The sequence below is a fragment of the Cryptomeria japonica genome, chromosome 11 (assembly GCF_030272615.1).
Source record: "Cryptomeria japonica chromosome 11, Sugi_1.0, whole genome shotgun sequence".
NCBI classification, from domain to species: Eukaryota; Viridiplantae; Streptophyta; class Pinopsida; order Cupressales; family Cupressaceae; genus Cryptomeria; species Cryptomeria japonica.
In genome coordinates this window covers 304,731,762-304,745,115 of record NC_081415.1, presented here as the reverse complement: position 1 = coordinate 304,745,115, position 13,354 = coordinate 304,731,762, and the positions used below count along the sequence as shown (strand labels likewise).

The 13,354-nt window shown below is 34.0% G+C and overlaps 1 protein-coding gene across 1 annotated transcript; it reads left to right on the top strand.

The window, feature by feature from the left end:
• Positions 1-6,950: 6,950 nt before the first annotated feature.
• LOC131860189 (secreted RxLR effector protein 161-like) lies at positions 6,951-7,418 on the top strand. Its single transcript, XM_059214568.1, has 2 exons — positions 6,951-7,185; positions 7,273-7,418. Exons 1-2 carry the CDS (start codon positions 6,951-6,953, stop codon positions 7,416-7,418), a joined length of 381 nt encoding a protein of 126 aa, XP_059070551.1.
• The last annotated feature ends 5,936 nt before the right edge of the window (positions 7,419-13,354 follow it).

Here is a 13,354-nt window from a genome sequence, read left to right as displayed (position 1 = left end):
ATTTGTACCTTATATACTCTCAATTTATTTATATTTGGTTGTGGAAACACATAAGAAGATCAAATACTACTCATATTTGGTTGTGGAAACAAGTATAAAAATAGTTAGATATTGAGGGAGACTTACTCATAATGAGTTATGGACACTTTCTATGGAAAAACATGAGACAATTATAGATGCATGGTAAAAAGAGAAGATGTAGATGGTATAATGGAATAAATATAAATAAGTATATAACTTTCTATATATTTAAATATATTTTTTGAATGATATTGATATTTCTTATATAGAGTTAAAATTGATTTATAGAAAACTCTTATCAACTAATAAACTATTAATTAACTTAATAAATATAAACTATCTTTTGCTGTGCAAACATTGAAAAAATACATACGCATAAACAATAAAAGCTTTTTTTCATTAGATGGAAGATACAAGAGGATACAAACAAATACAACCATCATATTTCCTATCATGGGAGTTACCGAAAGCCTGTAGCTATTCTGGCTTCAAAACGATACTAATGTATCACGGAATGTCAGTAACACGAACATTACACACTGTTGATCATGCAAACAACGACTATGAATTTTCGTAAAAATCAATAACACGTATTGTACAACCCCATTTTGAAACCAGAATAGCTACGTCCCTCACTGAAAAAAGTAAAAACACACATCGTCTGATCACATGTACATAGAGACCACACATACAAGTGAAAACAAGAAACAAGAAAAACAAAGTACATTTGCATCCCACAGAGGAGGAATTATACTTCCGTTTATGGAGAGAGGTATCAAGAAAGAAAGGAAGGAAGGAAGAAGCCAATATTGACAGAGGGGTCAAAGCCCAAATATCAAAGCAGAGAGAGTACATAGCAGCTAAATCATGGCTGAGGAAGGGAGGGATCATCAGTTCTCAGAGATGGAGTGGAGAAAAGGCGAGGGCCCCACCTGTCGCAAAAGATTGACCGTCCCCACACTCTCATGCCCCCCTTGTACCTGAGCTTCCTCTCCTCCTTTCATCTCCCACCATGCCCACATTTCCGCACGCTGCTTTCCCCCTTCCATCGCCATTGTGCTCTGATCAGCTAGTTTTTAGAAACTGCTCCACAGACAAGTTACTACTGCTATTACTGTTGCTCTTTGATGCTTTTGTCCTCGATGACAAGAAAATAAAAAAGGGAAGTTGGTGTTGTTTAAAGGCAAGTGTATTAAGCATGTGGTTATATATTTGAAACACCTTTCTCACGGGCCAGACTAGTGACACGGATACCTTGACTTGGCTGACGTGTTATATGTTTAAAACATCTTTCTCTCGAGCCAGACAGGTGACACGGATACAGTGAATAACCTGACTTGGCATTTATTGAAACAATATCTTTGGTTTAAATTATGTTTAATTTATCTACGGACAAACAACATATACTTCAAAATATATTTTGTGACCGACAGATTAAAAGTTTTTCGGGAGATGTTTTGTGTTTCATTTTATTTTTGAACTTGTTTGGAGTCCGTCACAAACCCTAACGCCATGAGAGATGCAACCGCCGTTAAGGAGCTTGAATCAGTTTGTTCAGTTAAAAAGAATGAAGCAAAAATGGTCTTAACCGGGAGCTTAATGGTTTTCTGGTTAGTTTGTTTTCAGTTATCAATAAGGTTGCGTTTCACAGGTATTATTCTTGATCATATGTTTAAAAGATTCAGATTTGTTTTCGAATCAGGTTTTTCAGTTATGCAAAATGAAAATAAGGAAACTGTCCATGCTTTATTTTTGTTTTTCATGATTGGGAAATCAAGCATCCTTTCCATTGCATAGTTAAAAATGGTTATTTGTTTTTCAGTTTGCAATTCCTGTAAGATTTTGGTAACCCTATACGAGGGTTATTCTGGAAGAATGATTGATTTTTTGTTTGGGTATAAAAATAGTTTTATACAGAACAGTTTAGACGAGGAAAAACAGAGAGAGGAGTGTGAATAAAGTGAAAGACATAGCATTTGTTAAAAAGAAAAAGAAGTGTTGTAGATTACCAGAGATAGTCGAGGGTTTTGAGAATCAATACTCTGTTTTGTTGCAGAGTACATAAGGCTTTATTGTTTGAAACTATTTTGTTCAGAGATTGAATTTTTCTCTCTGAAAGTGTTGAATTCATTTAAAAGTTTGTTATTATGATTCAAATCCCTAAAGAATATTGTTGCAAAATTTTAGAAAGAATCATCTGTACAGACTGGTAAAATATTCTCGCTCCAATCCCTGATGGTTTTGTGACTGCAAGATTTAAGTGCATGCATAAAATCACCAGTGGTTGTAGCTCGAGTTGAAATGTTTATTGGATAAGAAGAGGGGTTGGTGCTCCTTGAGGCCTTGTGGTTTCTAAAACTTGTGAACTGAGTTGGTGCTCTTTGAAATAATATAAGGATCTTACCGAGTGGTTTTTCTACCCCAGGAGGGTTTTCCACTCATGAAAACTATGGTGTTATGTGCATTGTCTTGTCTCATTTTGTTTTACTGGTTTATGCTCTGATACGTCATATCTTTAGCTCTCTTCATTTCATACTCTGTTTTGTTGAATTTATGTAATGCAATCTTTGAAGTACTCATTTAGATGTTTCATGTTTGTGTAAAAGATTTAATACCATTCTTATTTTCTGAAAAGTCTGAATCAAGTGTTTCAGTTGGTTCTATTGTATATTTCATGCTTCATTAAAGTATTCTTCAAGGTGTTAAGTCTCAGTCATCTGTGCATATTGAGAATCAAAATTGTCAAGTTCATAAAAATATCTCTTGTTAAAATTTGTAACACTCTGATTCACCCCCCCCTCTCAGAGTGTTTCCACTTCCAACAAGTGGTATCAGAGCCTAGGGTCCCTCATATAGGTCTGTCCTAGGGATTGTTCCTGGTCACTTGGAAGTTTTTTTTTATGGCTCAAACTCAGGAAGGTGCTTCAATTTCAAGAGCTCCTCTTTTTGATGGAACTAATTATGTGTTCTGGAAGATTAGGATGGAAACTTATCTCATTTCAGTTGATCTTAATGTGTGGAATATTGTGACCACAAAATATACAGTTCCTTCCATTATTCCTACTGATCCTGATGATAAAACCAAATATGAGTTAAATGCCAGAGCTAAGCATGCTCTCTTATGTGGTCTCACTAAAGATGTTTTTGTTAAAGTCATGCATTGTTCTTCTGCTTATGATATTTGGAAAAAACTTGAAACCATTTATCAAGGGGATGCTAAGGTTAAGGAGTCTAAAATTCTTACACTCAAAAATCAGTTTGAATCTTTAAGAATGAAAGAAGATGAAACAGTAGCAAGCTATTTTCTTAGAGTTGATGAAATAGTAAATTCGAGAAAGGGTCTTGGTGAAGAAGTTGAAGAAAAGGAAGTTGTCAATAAAGTGATTAGAACCTTGTTACCCAAGTTTGAAACTAAGGTTTCAACCTTAGAAGAAAAGAAAAGTTTTTCTACCATGACACTTGATAACCTACAAAGCATTCTTACTGCCTATGAGATGAGGATAGGTAATAATCTTTCTACTTCAAAAGAAAAAGCTTTTAAAGTAGAAAAGAAAGAAGAACTTGATAGTGAATCTGAACTTTCAGATGCTATAGAAGCCCTTTTTGTTAGAAAACTAAAAAAGAAATATAAGGGCAAATTACCTTTTAAGTGCTTTAATTGTGGCAAAGCTGGACACTTTGCTGCTCAATGTCCTCTAAGTGATCAAAACAGTGAAGAGGAAAAACCAGAAAAATTCTACAAAAAGAAAATGTGGAATCCTAAAAGGAGATTTAATACCTTCAAGAAAAAGAAGAGTCTTTTTACTAAAGAAGACTCTGGAAATGAATCAGATGATTCACCCTGTGAAGGTGATGAAACTCTATTTATGGCAGAATTAGAAGATGTAACTAGCAAAACAAAAAATGAATTTGAAGATTTAGATCAAGGAGAAATTGATCTTGAAGGAGAACTGCTTTGTGCTTTAAAAGAAATAAAGAGGTTAAAGAAACTTGTAGCTTCACATGAAAATTCAAATCAGATTCTACAAGTCGAGTTGAATGATGCAAATTTAGTGATCTCAAACTTGAAGTCCCTTCTTGAAGAAAGAGAAAAGAAAATTGAAACATTAGAACAACAGTCCACAAAACTTCAAAAACAAATTGAACAGTATGAAAGTACAATACATCTAAATGATATCTTGAGCAAGCAAAAGTTGCATAAAGATTTGGCTGGTTTAGGTTTTGATAAAGCTGAGTCATCAAGACAGAATACTAAGCCTGCAACTAGAAAATCATTTCAGACTTATAACAGAACAAAACCTTTTAGGTTTGGTTTTTTTCATGGATACTGTTTCTATTGCAATAGGTTTGGTCATAAGGTTAATACTTGCAGATTTCTGCAACAAAGATCTCCTATGTTTGGTTACAATCAAGGATATGACCTTCCAAACACAGTAAAGTGTAATAAGTGTAACACTTTTGGGCATACTACTATACAGTGCAAAACAAAGGCAAGCCCTAATAAAATATGGAAACCTAAGTTTGTATCAGGTATTGAGCAATCAATGATAGTGCAAACTGCACTTATCTCAAATAAGAAATCTTTATGGGTGTTGGATAGTGGCTGTTCACACCATATGACAGGAGATAGAAATAAATTTCTGCATCTTGAAGACTTTAATGGTGGCTTTGTACGCTTTGGGGATAATTCAGGAGCTTATGTACGAGGTAAAGGTATATTACTGCTAAATGATGATACTCCTATTCATGATGTGTACTTTGTTGAAGGGTTAAAGCACAATTTATTGAGTGTCAGTCAAATTTGTGATAGTGGTTACAGTGTATTTTTTAGCTCTCAAGATTGTACTATCAAAAATAAATCTAGTAAAACTGTTGCTGCTGGTTTGAGAACAATTGGCAATGTCTACAGTTTGCTTGATTCCACTGGTTATGAGAATAATGAAGGCATTTGTCTTATGGGTCAAATAGAAGAAAATTGGTTATGGCATAAATGCCTAGGACATATAAATTTTGACAATCTGGTTAGAATCAGTAAAAATCAGAATGTTAGAGGTTTGCCTATTTTGAGTAAACCATTCAATTCAGTTTGTAAAGAGTGTTTGAAAGGAAAGCAAACAAAAGTGTCTTTCAAATCTAAAGAACATTCTTCTACTAGACCATTACAGCTTGTACACACAGACTTATGTGGTCCTACAAGGACACAGTCAATAAATGGTGAAAAATATTTTATGCTTTTTGTTGATGACTATACCAGAATGGTATGGGTCACTTTCCTCAAACACAAATCCGAAGCATTTGATAGATTTAAGATTTTCAGAAAAATGGTTGAACGAGAATCTGATCTAAAATTAAAATGCTTAAGATCAGACAAGGGTGGTGAATTCACTTCACAAGAATTCATTGATTACTGTGAAAGACATGGTATTAAGAGACAATATGCTGCTACTCATACACCTCAAAAAAATGGAGTAGTTGAGAGAAAAAATAGAACAGTCAAAGAAATGGCTCGCACAATGCTTAATGAGGCAAATCTACCAGACAGGTATTGGAAAGAAGCTGTACACACAGCTGTTTACATTTTGAATCGTGTACAAATCAGGGTAAAATCTACCTTTACTCCTTATGAACTTTGGTATGGAAAAGCTGCTTCTATCAAATATTTCAAAATTTTTGGTGCCAAATGTTATCTAAAAAGAGATGAAGAAAATCTAGGAAATTTTGAGGCTAAAACTGATGAGGGTATCTTTCTTGGATACTCTACTCACAGCAAAGCCTATAAATGTTTCAATAATAGACTGAATAAAATTGTTGAAACAATAAATGTAAGGTTTGATGAACAATTTTTGTTAAGTAATGATTTGCAGGATATTGAGGAAGAGGAAATTACTTTAACAAAGGTTGATCAAGTTCCTAAACCTGCAGAAACATAAAAGAAAAATGAAATATGTTCATCAAGTTATGATGAAGAAAATGCAGAGAATTCAAATGCAGAGACAGGTATTCTCCATTATACACCCTCAAAAATTATAACAAAGAGACATCCTCAAAGTCAAGTTATTGGCAATATAGATGCAGGTATTTTGACTAGAAGAAGGGCAAAAACAACTGAACAAGCTCAACTGGCTGAACATTTTTGTTTGGTAACTGATTTCGAACCCAAAAATGTTTCTGATGCTTTATCTGATGAATGTTGGTTAAATGCAATGAAAGATGAAATCAGTCAAATAGAGAAAAATCAAACTTGGGAGTTAGTACCTAGGCCAGATGATAAGAATGTGATAGGAGGTAAATGGATTTTTAGAAATAAACTTGATGAATCTGGCAAAGTTGTTAGGAATAAAGCACGCTTTGTGTGTAAAGGCTATGCTCAGCAAGAAGGTGTAGATTTTGGTGAAACATTTGCACCTGTTGCTAGGCTAGAGTCAATCCGAATATTTCTGGCATATTCATGTTATAAAAACTTTAAAGTGTATCAAATGGATGTTAAAACTGCATTCCTTAATGGTTATCTTGATGAAGAGGTATATATGGAACAACCAGAAGGGTTTCTCTCTGCAGATAAACCTGATCATGTATACAAGTTGAAAAAGGCTCTTTATGGCCTTAAACAAGCTCCAAGAGCTTGGTACTCCAGGTTAGATGCCCATCTTACAACAAATGGATATACTAGAGGTGGTGTTGATAGTAACCTGTATGTTAAAATTGAAGGTAATGATACATTGGTTGTTGAAGTCTATGTGGATGACATTATATTTGGCTGTTATAATGATGCTGTATCCAAAAAGTTTTCAAAACTCATGGAATCTGAATTTGAAATGTCCATGTTAGGTGAATTAACCTTCTTTCTTGGGCTTCAAGTAATGCAGCTTGAACAAGGCATTTTTCTCTCACAAACCAAATATGCAAAAGAGATGCTTAAAAAGTTCAATATGACAGATTGTAAACCTGTTAGCACTCCAATGGAGACTGGTTGTAAATTGACCAAGTCAGATGACTCCCCTGAGGTAAATCAATCTGAGTATAGATCAATGGTTGGTAGCCTACTTTATTTAACTGCATCCAGGCCTGATTTGATGCATGCAGTTTGCTTGGTTTCACGTTTTCAGTCTGCTCCCAAACAATCTCATTTGATTGCTATAAAAAGGATATTCAAGTATATTCAAGGTACTTTAGACTTTGGCTTGTGGTATTCATGAAATAACGATTTTACTCTTGTTGGTTTTACGGATGTTGACTGGGCTGGCTGTATAGATGATAGAAAAAGCACCAGTGGTGCAGCATTCTTCCTAGGAGATCGCCTTGTTGCCTGGCATAGCAAAAAGCAAGAATGTGTTACTTTATCAATTGCAGAATCTGAATATATTGCAGCAACAGCTTGTTGTACACAATTAATCTAGATGTCTCATCAACTTACTGATATGGGTATTACAGTTGACAAACCCATCTCCATTTTCTGTGATAATACTAGTGCCATCAGTCTTTCAAAGAATCCTGTGATGCATTCTCGCACTAAACATGTTGCTATTAAGTTGCTATTTCTACAAGAACAAGTGTTGGCTACTGAATTTCAAGTTTTATATGTACCTTCTCAGGCACAAGTAGCAGATATTTTTACAAAAGCTTTGTCTAAAGAGGTCTTTGAACGGTTAAGGGATAGATTGGGAGTGTTTTCTCAATCTGCTCTTGTCTCCAGCTAATGCATACTTTGAAGGGGAGTGTTGCTCTGTTGATTTTCTTTCCTTTTGTCCTTGTGTTTTAAAAAAAGTATAAAAAAAGGGGGAGAAATTGGTATTCAGTGCAACAGTGAGTGATATTGGTATTTCATTCAGTGCAACAGTGAGTGAGTGATATTGGTATTTCATTCAGTGCAACAGTGAGTGTGCAACAGTGAGTGATATTGGTATTTCATTGGCATTTCACAGTGCATTTCACAGTGACACAAGTGTTGGTATTTCATTGGCATTTCACAGTGACACAAGTGCAACAGTGAACAGTGACATTAGTATTTCATTTTTTTGACAGTGACATTGGTATTTCATTTTTGACAGTGTTATTGGTATTTCATTTTTTATTGGCATTACAGACTTTACAGACTTGGCATTTCATTGGCATTGGCATTGGCATTACAGACTTGGCATTTTATTGGCATTTCATTGGCATTGGCATTTTTGGTATTTTAGTTGATATTACAGTGGTTACAGCTGATGTTACAGCGATATTACAGTGGCATTGGCATTTTTGGTATTTCATTTTGATATTACAGTGACAATTGGCATTTCAGGCATTGGTATTTCATTACAGTGGCACAGGCACTTCTTATTTTGGTATTACAGTTTGGTATTCTTGTTTGGTACAGATCAGATTGGGAGTTCATCATTCTGACAGCATTCATTCTTTACAGAATTGCATATTACAGGTTCAGAGGATGTTGTTTTCCTTACAGGTTTGCATATGACAAGGTTCAGTGTTGATTCCTTACATTTTTTTATTTTTTTTTGGTCCTTGCAGTTGATAACACATTTCATGGCAATGATGGTTTAAGTTTTTTTTCTTTTTTTTGCCATCAAGGACAAAGGGGGAGTTTGTTGCTCTTTGATGCTTTTGTCCTCGATGACAAGAAAATAAAAAAGGGAAGTTGGTGTTGTTTAAAGGCAAGTGTATTAAGCATGTGGTTATATATTTAAAACACCTTTCTCACGGGCCAGACTAGTGACACGGATACCTTGACTTGGCTGACGTGTTATATGTTTAAAACATCTTTCTCTCGAGCCAGATAGGTGACACGGATACAGTGAATAACCTAACTTGGCATTTATTGAAACAACATCTTTGGTTTAAATTATGTTTAATTTATCTACGGACAAACAGCATATACTTCAAAATATATTTTGTGACCGACAGATTAAAAGTTTTTCGGGAGATGTTTTGTGTTTCATTTTATTTTTGAACTTGTTTGGAGTCCGTCACAAACCCTAACGCCATGAGAGATGCAGCCGCCGCTAAGGAGCTTGAATCAGTTTGTTCAGTTAAAAAGAATGAAGCAAAAATGGTCTTAACCGGGAGCTTAATGGTTTTCTGGTTAGTTTGTTTTCAGTTATCAATAAGGTTGCGTTTCACAGGTATTATTCTTGATCATATGTTTAAAAGATTCAGATTTGTTTTCGAATCAGGTTTTTCAGTTATGCAAAATGAAAATAAGGAAACTGTCCATGCTTTATTTTTGTTTTTCATGATTGGGAAATCAAGCATCCTTTCCGTTGCACAGTTAAAAACGGTTATTTGTTTTTCAGTTTACAATTCCTGTAAGATTTTGGTAACCCTATACGAGGGTTATTCTAGAAGAATGATTGAGTTTTTGTTTGGGTATAAAAACAGTTTTATACAGAACAGTTTAGACGAGGAAAAACAGAGAGAGGAGTGTGAATAAAGTGAAAGACATAGCATTTGTTAAAAAGAAAAAGAAGTGTTGTAGATTACTAGAGATAGTCGAGGGTTTTGAGAATCAATACTCTGTTTTGTTGCAGAGTACATAAGGCTTTATTGTTTGAAACTATTTTGTTCAGAGATTGAATTTTTCTCTCTGAAAGTGTTGAATTCATTTAAAAGTTTGTTATTATGATTCAAATCCCTGAAGAATATTGTTGCAAAATTTTAGAAAGAATCATCTGTACAGACTGGTAAAATATTCTCGCTCCAATCCCTGACGGTTTTGTGACTGCAAGATTTAAGTGCATGCATAAAATCACCAGTGGTTGTAGCTCGAGTTGAAATGTTTATTGGATAAGAAGAGGGGTTGGTGCTCCTTGAGGCCTTGTGGTTTCTAAAACTTGTGAACTGAGTTGGTGCTCTTTGAAATAATATAAGGATCTTACCGAGTGGTTTTTCTACCCCAGGAGGGTTTTCCACTCATGAAAACTATGGTGTTATGTGCATTGTCTTGTCTCATTTTGTTTTACTAGTTTATGCTCTGATACGCCATATCTTTAGCTCTCTTCATTTCATACTCTGTTTTGTTGAATTTATGTAATGCAATCTTTGAAGTACTCATTTAGATGTTTCATGTTTGTGTAAAAGATTTAATACCATTCTTATTTTCTGAAAAGTCTGAATCAAGTGTTTCAGTTGGTTCTATTGTATATTTCATGCTTCATTAAAGTATTCTTCAAGGTGTTAAGTCTCAGTCATCTATGCATATTGAGAATCAAAATTGTCAAGTTCATAAAAGTATCTCTTGTTAAAATTTGTAACACTCTGATTCACCCCCCCCTCTCAGAGTGTTTCCACTTCCAACAATTACTACTATTACTATTCCCATTTCCCACAACTGATATTTTATTAGAGCCTCCCAAACTGCTGTCCTGCTTGGTTTGCCATAGAGACAGCTAGTGCGGGCATAACTCATTGACATTGTTATCCAAATTGGCGAAATTCAGGTCTGTTGTGTAATCCTATGTAGGGTTCTGTTGCATGTCAAGGTACGTAGTGTTTTTGTTGGTCAGTGGTTAATTTTCATACAAAATGGTACTATAAAATAACTTTTAGATCTTACAGATGAAGATTTAGCTATTGAAAATTGTGTCAAAATCTGTTATATTTTGCAAATTTTATAAATTATACAGAATACTATCTATTTTATGTAGAGATTAACCACATTATTATGTAGAAATTAACCACATCCATTCTATTGCATGGCCGGATTGACGAAGTTGTGGTCACTGACAGCTGGAGGTGGCTTGCAGTCAAGCTGGTAACTCATTTCTTGATCTTTGTCCACTATGAAATTCAAGGAGTAGGCACAGCTGCGCTGAAGAAAACTACTGTAGTTCACTGCCTTCTTTTCCGTTGTATCCAAAGTTACATTTGTGGGTTGATTTCATTGAATCCATAGACAGATGAGAGGAGGTCCATTGCCTCTGTGGAGTGTTGGGAAGAGTCAGATGAATAGGAGGAATAGTTGGCTACTGACTTGGGGGAAACAAAAGCATGGCAAGCTTCATGTTCTTCTACCCATGACTGCAATAATGTATTATTTTCTTCACTACCTATTACTTCTGCTGGCTGCTCTGGTTCTGCACCGTGCTTGCTCTGACTGCCATTGCTTGTGTTGGGTTCTTTTGCTGAGGATTTTCTTGACGTTCTTTGTCTTTTGAAGTCATCGATGTGGTGAGCATTTCGATCAATATTTTCAAATGCATATTTTTAAAAATATCAGATTTTCACAATCTATAATATTGAGTATGAAGAAAATAAATGATTCGATTCTGATATCAATTGAAAAAAATAAAAAATCAAAGGCAACTTGCTACATAGCAATAAACATATAGAAATTGCTTCTCTTCATCACGAGATCAAGGATCAGCTACAAATTAGAGATAAAAAAACATTACAATTCTATTTCAATAAATAGAAGTTTTTGGCACATTGAATTCTAGCTTAAAATAGAAAAACAAACATGCATATTTATGCACAACTACAGTTAACTTTTTTATGCAAATTATATTTTTTTTAAAAATATATCTTTAACTGCAATTCAAGTGGAAGGAATTAATATTCTTGCTCTATATTTAGAACACTTAAGTCAGTCAGTTGTATTTTCGATTTTAGTTGAAATAATATTTACTTACACAAAGTTGATAGCATTCATTCATGTATTTGTAGAGTAGTCACTCAGTTGACAGCATAGTGTGGATGACTTTTAGCATTTAATAAATGAGTCTTTCTCCCGTCTTGATTTGTTGAGTTTTAAGTAGTCGATGAGTTGTATTTTTTTACTTTGGTCAAAATAAAGATTGAATACAAGTTGATAATATTTCAATCTCCTTATATTATAAAGAAATTATATCATATAAATGGCATTCATTTAAGAGTTCAAATGCAAGGGCAAGATTATCTGGACAAGAGAGATTGCATGCTTTTGTCAATTTTGTATTGTGGGTTATTGAGAAGTATGTGAAAATATTGAATGGGTTGAAGAATGAAAGTAAAGATTGTGACACTACAGAAACACACAATCAATATGAAACAACAATTGAAGATAATAATCAAGTGTTTAAATTAGATGATGAATATAACCATGTTTCGAAACTTTAAAAAGTTGGTAATTTAATTCAATTTATTTTTCTTTATTATATTATTTAATAATTATTTAATTATATATATGAATGCATGTATGTATGCCAAATTATATGGTATGCTTTATTGAATTGAATTTTGTTTGTAGGACGTGTATATTGTTGTTTCACCTTAGGAGAATGAAGATGAAACGAAGTATTGGTTGGCTTGATGTGTTGAGACAAAACATGAGTTAAGTCATCCTCAAGTACATGATTGTGGGTATGAGTATCCAATAGGTTCTATTGTGGTTTTTGGCACTTGGCTATGAAAAATTCTAATAAGGGAGAATGGTTTGCCTACATTCGAAGATTATGAAACACATAAAAAGATCATATACTACTCATATTTGGTTGTGGAAAAAAGTATAAAAATAGATAGATATTGAGAGAGACATACTGATAAAGAGTTATGGACACTTTCTATGGAAGAACATGAGGCAATTATAGATGCATTGTAAAAAAGAAAGGATGTAGATGGTATAATGGAATAAATATATGTAGGTAAGTATATAGTTCTATATATTTAAATATATTTTTTGAATGATATTGATATTGATATTTCTTATATAGAGTTAAAATTGATTTATTGTCATTTTGTACCCTTAAACCATCTCCTAATTAAATATAGAAACAAATTTTATCGCATGACACATACTTTGAGTTAAGTATATTATTTCTCCCCTTAATCCATCCTCTTAGAACCCCTTAAGAAATCCTCTTAGGAAACCTTAACGCATCATCTTACCTAACCTTAAACCATCTCCTAGAATTACATATAACTAATTTTGTCACATGTCACATACTTTGTTTGAAGGATCTTGATTCTTCCCTTAAGCCATCCTTTTAGGAACCCTTAAGGAATCCTCTTACATACCCTTAAGACATCTCCTAATTATATCTAACTATTTTAATCACGTGACACATTCTTTGACTGAAGGATCTTGTTTCTTCCCTTAAGTCATTCTCTTAGGACCCCTTAAGCCATCCTCTTAGGCCCCCTTAAGGCATCCTCTTACATACCCTTAAGCCATCTCCTAATTATATCTAACTATTTTTATCACATGGCACATAATTTAGTGAAGGATCATGTTTCTCCCCTTTAGTCATCCTCTTAGGACTCCTCAAGGCGTTCTCTTAAGTCCCCTTAAGTTGTCATCTTACCTACCCTTAAACCATCTCATAATTATATCTAACTAATTTATTACATGACACATAATTTT